The sequence below is a fragment of the Rattus rattus genome, chromosome 12, assembly GCF_011064425.1.
Source record: "Rattus rattus isolate New Zealand chromosome 12, Rrattus_CSIRO_v1, whole genome shotgun sequence".
NCBI lineage: Eukaryota > Metazoa > Chordata > Mammalia > Rodentia > Muridae > Rattus > Rattus rattus.
In genome coordinates, this window is record NC_046165.1 from 44745923 (window position 1) to 44757532 (window position 11610).

The 11610-nt window shown below is 43.5% G+C and overlaps 1 protein-coding gene across 1 annotated transcript in view; it reads right to left on the reverse strand.

The window, feature by feature from the left end:
* Sugt1 (SGT1 homolog, MIS12 kinetochore complex assembly cochaperone) overlaps window positions 1–11557 on the reverse strand; it is a 40133-nt gene extending 28576 nt beyond the window's left edge. The window contains exons 1-5 of the mRNA XM_032917951.1: window positions 11352–11557; window positions 11207–11264; window positions 4598–4688; window positions 4004–4073; window positions 3336–3406 (exon numbers count right to left, since the gene is read on the reverse strand). Of these exons, the coding sequence (XP_032773842.1) occupies window positions 3336–3406; window positions 4004–4073; window positions 4598–4688; window positions 11207–11264; window positions 11352–11389 (328 nt within the window). The 5' untranslated portion in view covers window positions 11390–11557. The remainder of the gene's footprint in view (window positions 1–3335; window positions 3407–4003; window positions 4074–4597; window positions 4689–11206; window positions 11265–11351) is intronic.
* Window positions 11558–11610: the final 53 nt, after the last annotated feature.

Sequence of the window (11610 nt, forward strand, 5' to 3'; positions counted from 1 at the left end):
GGAGGAGAATTTCAGGATATGGCCTAGAGACTGTATTTGTGGTATTCTGGTGAAGAATGCAGCTGCTTTTTGTCCGTATCTGAAGATCACTTGAGGCTAAGGTAAAAAGACTTAAACGACACAACACAGACTTGTTCTCTGATTTAGTCTGATGAACAACATAGTAATCAAGCATAGAAAGCTCCAAAAGGAAAAGTGCACAGTGCGTGGTTAACAAATCATGGGGCAGCAGAAAGTAGAAAGGAGCTGAATCCTGGTTCAAGGAGTGAACAGATTAAGAGAGCGCTGACCTCAGGAAGACGCCAGCTTAGCTTACTTTTTGGGTTTGCTGTTGATCAAGGAATAGTTTTATCTAGGTGTTATTATCCGCTTATTACGTTCATTTGGACTTTGAAGCTGAAATGAACTGCAATCCAGAAACAGAGGGCACAAGGTTTTGATCCGGATGAACAGTGGCCATGAAAAGCTTAGGCCCAGGCACGGCAGCACACGTCTTCAATCCCAGGAGACAGAGAAGCAGACTCTGAATTCAAGGCCAGCCTGGTACAGAGCAGATTCCAGGTAAAGAAAAGCTTAAGTCCAGGCACGGTGGTACATGCCTTTACTCCTAGCACTCAGGAGAGAGCCACGCAGATCTGAGTTCAAGGTCAATCTACAGAGCGAGCTCCAGGACAGCCCAGCTTAGGCAGAGGAGAAGTTGGAAAACAGAAAGCTGGTGATGATGTAATAGAACTAGGGGCCATGCTCCAGCCCCAGCAAGCAGCAAAACTGCAGCTTCAGCCACGTGGCACTGGCTTTAGAGTCAAGGATAGAAGGGACTACTGGGACAATTGATGCTGGTTAACTGGAGCTAGGAAATTAGCGGTGATTAAGAAGAGACCAGCATCACTGAGGTGAAATCTTCTACAAGTGTTATCTGAGAACACAAAGGAGCTGTGTTCCAGATAGTCCAGGCTGTACCTTGTGCTGCAGCTGACTTGGTAATGTGTAAGAGTCACCCAGGTGCTACTGGTTTTGAAGGCATGAAGGGGTCATGAAGAGCAGCTGAGGCTTGGCACAGTGAGAGGCCAGAGGAGGCCACTGGTAAAGGTGTCACCTCAGCTGCAGTTGACAGCCCAAGCTCAGAGGGATCATGCAGCATGAAGGGAGTCTAGGAGAGACTATTGGTGAGGTCTGGTTGCAGCAGAAGACCCCAGGGTATTGGAGATGCCGGTACCACGGGATGACCAAGAACGGCAGCAGCGTGGAGTGGATCAACCTGAGCCTGGAGTGCTACAGAGGGCAGAGCTGGAGATGGGAGCCAAATCCTATTGAGAAGACCAGAAGATGGAGTGTGGATCCCAGATACTGGAGCAAGAAGCTGTAATGTTGAAGTTGCCTTGGAGACCCTAAGATGTTTGAGGCACCAGAGCCATGGGCTAGCTGCTGAGGAAAGCTGCTCACAGGGAGAGGAACCAGCCCAGGAGAAAGAAGTTTGTTGCAATCAATAGAGATGAAGGGAGTTGGAGGTCTGAAGAGCACTTTGACATCAGACATGGAGACGCAGAGTCTAGAGTTTACTCGGCTGGTTTAGTCTTGCTTTAGTAGAGTTAATTCCTCATTTTGAACAGTAATATATCCTGAATGATGTTGGAGGTATGTGATTTGCTTTTTGATTTTGATTTTATAAGTGTTTGGATGAATCTCAGAATAGACTTTGAACTTTGGACTTTTAACACTGTTAAGACTGCAATAGACTACAGGGACTTTTGAAGTTGGACTAAAAGTATTTTTCATTATGTTATGTTTAGGTATGGTCCCTATAGATTCATTGTTTGAACACTGGCAAAAACCCCCTCTCCCCAAGAAGCAGAGTAATTTCCAGTTAAAGAGTCACTGTGGTAAGCTCCACCAAAGGAAAAGATAAACTAATCCAATTAGGGTTATGAAGTTTCCTATCATTTTCTACTTACTTATAAAATCTACTTGTAGTTTTCCAGCTCTATGCGACTAGATCTTGGCATTATGATAATGTTCAAACACACTTCTCGAAAACATGACACTGTAGCCCTGGAACTGGGGCTACACAGTAATGTGAGCTGCCATGTGGATGCTGGGAATCAAATCTGGGCCCTCAGACACCAGCCAGAGCTCTTAACCTCTGAGCCATCGCTCTAGCCCCACTAACATATTTTTGAACATGAAAGCGAATTAAATTTTCACTTTTCCAGTAGAAGAAAACACAGCCACACTCTGGAGAGACAACTCAGTTGGTAAAGTGTTTCTCCTACCCTTTACCAACTAAGGACCTCCATGTGACTCGCAGCACTCATGTAAAAAGTCAGGTGTGCTGTGAGCTTTAATCCTAGCACTGGGGACCCTAAGATATGAAGATGCCTGAAGCCTGCTGGCCAGGTGAGCCTAGCCTAATCTAGCAAGCCCAGGTGCTGCCCTCTCAGGAAAACAGAGACAGTTCCCAAGTAATGCCCCGAGATTACCCCTGGCTGCCGCATGCACTCAACAACAAATATTCCTACAGAAGAACACATGGGGATGGGGTATATATGGAGATTAGTTGGGAAAACACACTGGATGAATACGTATAGTTTTTGGCTTTTTCTTTCCTTCCACTTTCTTTTCTCTCGTGTGTGTGTGTGTGTGTGTGTGTGTGTGTGTGTGTGTGTGTGTGTGTATGTGTGTGCGCGCGCACGCGTGTGCGTGTGATGCCAGAACATGGATGTGCATGTTTGTAGGTCTAAGTTGATAGCAATCTTTCTCAACTGGTCTTCTACCTATTCTTTAAGGCAAGCGCTGGCTTACTCGCTCGCGAGCTCTCTCTCGCAAGTGAGTTCTCTCGTCTCTTGCCTGCCTCTCCCTCTCCCTCCCTCCCTCCCCCTCTCTCTCTCTCTCTCTCTCTCTCTCTCTCTCTCTCTCTCTCTAACACAGAGCTTGGCTACTCTGGACAGTCAACTTGCTTCAGAAACCCTCTGCCCCAGCCAGTCCAGGCTGGAATTAGAAGCAAGGTACCACCCTGACCTGGTACTCAAAAGTTCTGGGGATCCAAACTCTTGTCCTCTCTTGCTTGACAATAAGTGCATAAGCAGCTAACCCATTCCCCAGATCCTAATTTTGGGTCTAATTTTCTAGTAGGAAAGTTTATCTGTAATTTAAATACTAAAAAAAAGGTCATATTTAATCAAACCTTAAGTGAATTCAAATCCTAAAATCATCACAAAACAATTTTAAAAGAAAGGCGATATTGGGTTTTTGGGAAAATGAGATTTCAGCAAAACCTAACTAGGGTATTTAAGACCCAGAAAGGATATTCGTTATGAAAATGTAACTCTAATACTTACCATCTAATTTCTGTCCTTCTGCAAACGTTTCTAAAGCAGAAGCATAGTCTTTTTCATAGTATTCACATATTCTGTGCGAGAGCATTACAAACAAATTAATATACACGGTAAACCATAGAAAATATCTTCTTTCTAAATAAAATATTTGACTTTCATATACTGAAAGAGAATTTACTTTAATTCTATGCTAATAAATCAGAGGTTTTTTTTTTTAAGATACTATAATATTCAGTGTAATGGTCATTAAAACTCAATTTTAATACTCATTTCAGAAGAATCTGATTTTAACTGTATAATATATCCAAATATCCATATGTTCTAAGTCACAACAATTATGCAAAAGAATGAGGTTCTCAGTTAAATAAGTCATGCTTGTCAGTGGTAATCAACAGTGCCTAACAAAGACACACAAAGTAGACTTTTTTTGCTTATTATTAAACACAGCTCACAGCTTCGCTGAGAGAGCATCCATCAGCTCCACCCATACTTACAGATATTTCCATCACCCCTGCTTTAGAAATCATACATCTGTTATCCCTTACTTCAGTTAACATATGCTAGTATTAGCATAAGTTAGTATTGTAAGATTACAACATGTATAAATATAACAAATTTACTCAACCAATTAGCACCTACTGGCTATAGTCCAAACCCAACACATTACATACCCTTTCCTCAGAAGAGCGGTAGAGTTATTTGGATTGAGTTCAAGAGACTTCTTTACATCGGCAATACCATCTATATATAAAAAGGTAAGATTGTTTAATCAGATATTTGCAGGTCCAGCACCTACTACACACAAAATTTGAATCAAGGGCAGCACAGTGGTTCAGCTGTCACACTTAACAACCTCAATTCAATGCCCAGACTCCCCTGTTACTCAAAATGTTTCTCTCAGAGAAACCATGTTAAAGATCCTCAAAGACGGTGGTGGAGAGAAGACTTGGCCATGAAGAAGGCCTTCATCTGCAAGCACAGAGACCTAAGTCAGTCCCCAGCACCCACGTAAGAACCCTGGCTGTGCTGACTTACAACCCCTGGGCTCACCTAACTGGTGAGCTCTAGGCCAATGAGACATCCTGTCTTTCAGAGAGGTGGGCGGCATTCCCGAGTGCCCCTGAGCCTGTCCTCTGGCTTCCACACACATATGCAAGTGAGTGCAAAGGTGCATGTGCACACACTCCATCTGAACCTTCTGACTCGGGAAAATGTTATAAGTAAACTACAAAATGACAAAACGGTTTGTAAGAAACGGTAGTTACCACAGTATTTCCCGAGGAGAATGTGACAATAAGCTCTCTGACAGTAATACTGTGCGTCATCTGGATTCTGTTCCAAAGCTTTCGTCAGCTCCTAGGAATACAAACGTGGAATGTCAGCAAAAACTAATACTTAGGAAACACACTTAAGTTCTTCGTCTGTTGTAAAAGCTTGAAAATGGCAATTATTATCTCATTTACTCCCCAAAGCTCAGCTGAGATACACAGACCAGAATATTCCTTCTCATTTGGGGAAGGCTGAATTTGAGGTACCTAAAGCTAGGACAGTGGCGCATGCCTTTAGTCCCAGCACCTGGGAGACAGAAGCAGGCAGACCCCGAGTTAGAGGCCAGCCTGGTCTACAAAATGAGTTCTAGGACAGCCAGGGCTTTTAGAGAAACCCTGTCTTGAAAAACCAAATCAAGCCAAACCAACAAAATATAAAATATCTAACATCTATAGCTCATAGAAGTCAACAAAATGAGTGAATGCACAACTACCCAGCCTTCCCTGTTGACTCCAGAAAACCAAAACACATTGCAACATTCTGCTCAAAGCCCAGATAAAATCTAGCAGACAACCGATTAAGAGTTAGCATTAGAGAGATAAAAACATTCACTGCCCTGAGTAGTCACAGTATTCACACAGTAATTGGACCATTAACAACACAAGAAAACACCACGCGTTAATAAGGCCAATGCCAAATGCAGACAAAAAGACTGATTCTCTCCCATACAAGAATATTTATACAAGATGTATTTAAATAACCACTTACCACTGACTTTAATTTTAATGATTCCCAAAACCAATGTATACCAGAAAATCAAAATAGACCTAGACCCAGGATAGGAGATAGCCTAATTTGCAGAGTGTCTGCCTACCATGCACAAAGCTTCAACCCTTGCCACCTACATAACTGGATATAGTGGCTCATGCCTGTCATCCCAGCACTGAGGGTTCAAGGTCATCCCAGCTATACAGCCAAGTTCCAGACCAGCCTGGGTTACATGAGACCCTTGTCTGTAAACAAATTAAACAAAGACTCCCACCAAATACACCATAAATCCACTTCAAAAGCACTAAATGTATCTAGTCCAACCAGTAACATCAAAACCCTTCACTGAGTCTCTGCTGATGCCAAGCAGAAATCTAGGTCCTTCCAAAGGCTCTTGACAGGACTCCCTTATATCTCTAACCCGGTGTTACTCTCTGTCCAGCTCAGGTCCAACCACAATAATCACCTAATAGTCCCTCAAAATATGCTACTTCATCTGGCTACAACGGTGATTTTCAGTCTAAGGGTTGTGACCCCCCTTGGGGGTCAAACAACCCTTTTACAGGGGTTGCCTAAGACCATCTGAAAACAGGTGTTTACATCATGATCATAACGGTTGCAAAATTACAGTTATGAAGTAGCAACAAAAATAATGTCATAGTAGGGGATGGGGGGGAGGTCACCACAACATGAGGAAAGGGGTCCCAGTGTGAGGAAGGCCGAGCACCACGGGGCCCAGCATGCTCTTTCCAGAGGGCGCAGTAAATTCTTTCTCAAACTTCCTTAGGGACAAACCAGTGCAAGAGACTACATTCAAATCCAGCTCTGTGAAACCCCAGAGTAGAACTTACACAAAACAGTAGCAACCCCCAAGATCATTTCACTCCAAGCATTTCTTCCCACCACCTGTATTGATGTTTTCTAGTATTCTGAAATCTCTACGTTAAGTAAATCTTTCTACTTAATTTTAAAAAAACTCTGAGATTAGCAAATAAACTGAGAATAATGACATATGCCTTTAATCCCAGTGTAAGGGCAGGGGCAGGGCAGAGGAGTAGGGGATCTCAGCCCGAGACCAGCCTGGTCTATACAGGGAATCCCTAGACAGCCAGTGCTACAGAGAGAGATCTTGTCTAGAGAGAGAGAGAGAGAGAGAGAGAGAGAGAGAGAGAGAGAGAGAGAGAAATGGATTATGATCAAAAGGTTATTACAGATTATACTGATGTCAAGATCATCAATTCAAAAAAGTATTTTTAGAAACATTATATAACACATAAACCAGATAACAGGTTGAGCCCTTTTGATTGGCTATAAATGTGGCTCAGTAGGCAGAGAACTTCCATACTGAATACAACCCCCCCCCTTTTTCCTCTTAAGAATTTTTTTCATGTACTTTGATGTTTTTAACCTTCCCACAACTCCTCCCAGACCCTTCCACCTCCCTATCCATCTAACTTTATGGTCTCTAAACAAATAAACAAAACCATGGAGTTCACTTTGTACTAACTGATGGATTACTCCTGAGTTTGCCCTGGAGTGCAGTTAATATAAGCAGTGACTACACTGGAGAAAATGGATTTCCCTTTGCCAGCAGATACAAACTGCCAACAGTTTCTTGCTTAGGACTAGGGCCTCCCATCCATTTCCTCTCCTCAGTGCTTGAACCTGTAAGTCTTGAACACGCTGCTCCAATATGAGCTGTAATGTGACTTGTCCTATTGTGTCTGGAAGGCACTGTTTCCCTGAAGTCATCCATCACCTCTGGCCTCCCTTCCAGCTTCCTTTCCCCCTAAGCCCCCATCCTAAGCCTTCCAGAAAGGGGCTGGATAAAAGTACCTCACTTAGCTGCAGGCCCCAGTGTCTCTCCCCGTCTGCACATTGTCCAGTTGTGCTCTGATAAAGCCCCTTTCCAATCCCCAACACCACATAAAAACCAGCATGGTGGTGCTATATGGCTGCATAAGATTCTAATTCCAACACTAGAAAAGGAGAGGCAGGAGGACCTTTAGTTCAAAAATTACCCTTGCCCACATAATCAACCTGGGCTTCTGTGTCTTAAACTAAAATTAAAAGAAGTTGAAAAGAACAAAAAGTCCAAAAAAAAAGTTATTACCATATATGTACTATGTAGTCTGTAGGCTATACTATGTAGGCTGGCCTCAAACTTGCTGTCCCCTCCTGTAGCCCCGAGTGCTGAGATTCCAGGCATGAGCCACAGGCAGCTTATTGATTCCTCTTCTTATAAAGTCAAGTAAAAGGCTCAGTATTTCAAGCCACTCGTAAATGTTCTTTAAAACCACTAATCCGTGTTAGTTAAGAAAAACAAATTTAGTAATAATAGTTCAGTCTCATAAAACATGCAGACTTGGAAAGGCTGTAACGAAAAAGTTGTTTCCAAAACAATCATACAAACAAACAAAAACCAGTGAGAGTCAAACTTAAAATGACAAATTTGCAATGGATAAAACGTGATTTATGGATAAGCAAGGTATAATAAAGCCCCAAACAAACCGCTAAGACAATGACTCGCAATCTTAGTTAGCATGCTTTTAGTGCACCACTCTCTTTCAAGAGTTGCTGCCTACAGAAGCATGGTAGTCAGTGGAAGCAGCACCTCAAGAGGCGACATCTCTGGTGCCAACACTTGAATCACAGCAGCAAAAGGCTATGAATTAGTGCAGACCTAAGCCAAACCTATTGTAAACAAGTCCAAAAATACACGTGCAGAAAATGAGTACTGTGGCTCCCGTGGCAGAGCAACTGAACAGCATCAATTCCACTGCCACGAGAAACGGGCAAGCAAAAACCACAGTGAGAAACACACCACTAACTGAACAATAACTGGGGGAGAGGGGATGTAGGACATTAAAATTGAGACTTTAGATGGGTTTGGGCTGTAGGTCACTTGGTAGAATGCTTGCCTGGCATACATGAAGCCCTGGGTTTGATCCCTGTCACAGGCCTATAATCCCAGCATGCATGAGGGTCAGAAGTTCAGAGTCACCCTTAGTTACATATGACTTGAGGGTAGCTTAGGATACGTGAAACCCTGCTTCAGTAACAAATACGACTTTGAAGCTGGCACTGTAGGAATAGGTGTAGAGGCAGACCATGCACTTAACATGCATGAGGACCTGGGTTCAAACCCCAGCAAAGCTTCAAAACAATTTTTTTTAATTAATAGTAACTCTTAGTAAATTTTTAAATATTTAAGTTTTTAAGCCCTTTAAAAATGCTAAGGTTCAAAGAACCTCTGTGTGTGTGTGTGTGTGTGTGTGTGTGTGTGTGTGTGTGTGTGTGTGTGTGTGTGTGTGTATCCGGTTCCTCTTCTTTTCCAGACAGTTACCTAGCTAGTGTGTGAGCATAGAAACATCAATCCATTTAACTAAGCACTGCTGGAGAGAAAAATGTCAGCACACTACATGTTTATCAATCTCAGCCTGTGCCCTCAACAAAGTGACTTCCAAGTCAGCTACTAGTTGGGGTATCATATAGCCCAGTCCTCTCCCTGCCAGATGACCTTAATCCCTTGAAACCAGAAACCTGCTGCTTCCAAGCTTCTTTGTTTTGAACAAGTTAACCTTTTTATGCTGTACTTCAACTCCCTACTGAGTAAAAATGTAGCTAATGACAAGTGTGCAAGAATCCGTGCAGGAGAGAGCTTGCCCATCGTGAGTCCCAAGTGCTACACTGAGGACATAGCAGTAAAGAATCAAGATACACAAAACCCCTGCTGTCTTGAGGCTATTTTCAGGCCTGATTTAGACAGAAAAACTGGTTCCTCTGAGCAGGGATCATTTCAGGTGAAATCTAAAGAAACAGGCATCCCCGGGTAAACCAAGATATAGGGCAAGTGTATCTGGGGCAAAAGCAGCAGAAGCACCGGAAACAGTGTAGCTCTACAGAAAGAAATTCCAAGATGTCCACTGCACCAGGCACCCTGCTGGTCACTGTAAGTTGTTTGGACCTTCAGTATGAGGGAAGGTCATGGAAAGTTCTAGTAGGAAAGTGACATAATTCAACTGTCAGTCTGGCTACTGTATCATTAATACAGTAAAACAAAGCAGGACCAGAAACAGTGTCAGTCCCCCAAGAAACTCCTTTCCCCAAGTCTGGCATTTAGACAAAAGCCAGCACTCTTTCAAGGGCCTGAAGATAGTTCCTACTTGCTAAAGGAGCTTTCTCCTTATCTCTGGCAAAAGGAATGTAGGCTCTTCTATTAACATGTTTCAGTGATGCCTATCAGCTTGTCAAGGTCAATGCTAGCCTCTACACTTCTCTCAGTCCCTCACAGGCTCCCTTCCTCCCAGGTACAGCTTACCATATAACTTAGATATCTCTCTCTCTCCCTCTCTCTCTCTCTCTCTCTCTCTCTCTCTCTCTCTCTCTCTCCTTACCATATAACTTAGATCTATCTCTCCCCCCCCTCTCAACTTTTTACCCTTGTGCCCATGTTCCACTGGTGCTCGTTTTCATTCAAAGTCCAGAATGTGTGGCAGCCAGAGGTTGTAGAGTACCACATTGAATACATTAGAAGGAACAGCATCTGCCAGTGATCCTAGGGTTTCCGGGGCAGCCTAGATCTGTACCCAGCATTCAATAAGCTTTCAATACTTTTTTGTTTCCTCCTTCTTTCTCAGGCCTCCCCCCTACTCTCCATTTTGTTTTTATTTCCTTTGGCAGAAAATATAAAAAAATATTTGCCTCTGTAGCCCTAATCTCAAAGTCACTAATGCCTTGGTTTTTGTTTTCTTTTGAGGCAGGGTTTCTCTGTGGAATCCTGGCTGTCCTGGTACTCTCATGGTAAACCAGGTGAGCCTCAAACTCAAAGAAATTCACTCCCAAGTACTGGGATTAAAGGTGTGTGCCGCCAACAGCAGGCTCACTAATACCTTGCTCTCAAACCTGATGATCATTCGGTAGACTTAAGGATACAAAATGAAGCTTGTAACATTCAAGCAACAATGTAGCTATTCTAGTCTGCTAGCCTCTAGAAAAGCGGTTTCTCTAAGGCTCAGAACATAAAAATGTTGCCTTTTTCCAGTGATTCGTGGAGCTCTGAAGTGTAGCACAGAGTTTCACACATTCAAGGCTAGCCTCAACTCACTAAGTTGCTGTGGATGACCTTTAATTTCTGATCCTAGTGCATTCATCGCCTCAGTACCAGAATTACAGGCCTGTACCACCATAGTGGATATGTGCTGATAACTCTCCAGAATCCAGCTAGCGCTCCTAACATCCATACAAAGCTAGTTTGTTCTAGACTTCACCTGAAATGAACCAAAGGAAATTCATATAATATTAAAAATGTAGGCAGGGTTTATTTACTAGTACATCCCAAGCATTCTCAGGATCCAAACTTTGAGATTAGTCTAGGAAAAAACACGTTTTAATAAACAATTGTATAAAGAACAAGCAGTCATCTGTAAAGTTGCAGGCACAGAAGGGAAAACGTTCTTTAGTAAACTTAATTAAGGACACTTAACAGTACCTGACATATAAGGGCAAACATAACTGTTAAAGTAAAAAATGATACATCAAGCCCGATTTTCGCCTTTTCCTTGATCATAAATGCCATTATAAGAGCAATCACGGAGGGTAACTATGTGTCCAAGAAATAAATAGGAGGGAGGTACCCCCACCAGGAGCTTGTGGATAGGAGGGACAAGATCTATAGCAAAGAGATTGCTAGGGGACAAAGAAATGGATCTTAATCTAGGGACTGAGACACGTTGAAAATTGTAGCTCTGGTCCCACGAAGGTAATGCTGGGAAGAGGCGGAGTCTATAGGAACCCAACAGTCCCAGTGCTAAAGAAGCAGAAATGAGCTCACTCACCTCTAACGCCGCCTGGGGGTCCCCGTCGATCAGAGCATCTGGGAAGCTCTGGAAAAACCTGCCAGGAAAACAACGACTTCAGCAGGGCTCTCTAACCAAGGAAAGAATTGAAAGACAAATAGCAAAGGTAAAGAAAATCACGCACCGCTGGGACGATGCAGGTCCTGCTGCAGCTGCCGCCATCCCTAGGAGACCCGAAAGCTTCTGCCTGAGCGTTTTCTACCTTGGTTACCAGCTCCGCCGCCGCCCAGGAGGGGAAAACTTCTAAAGAAACCCCAACAGAGCTTCCGTCCTCCGTGGCCAATCAGCGATCGCTCAGCATGCGGCCGCGGAAAAGGAGGCGCAGGGTGGGCAGGTAGGCGCAGGGCCGGCTGGGAAAGAGGAGGAAACGCTCCCCGGCCCCG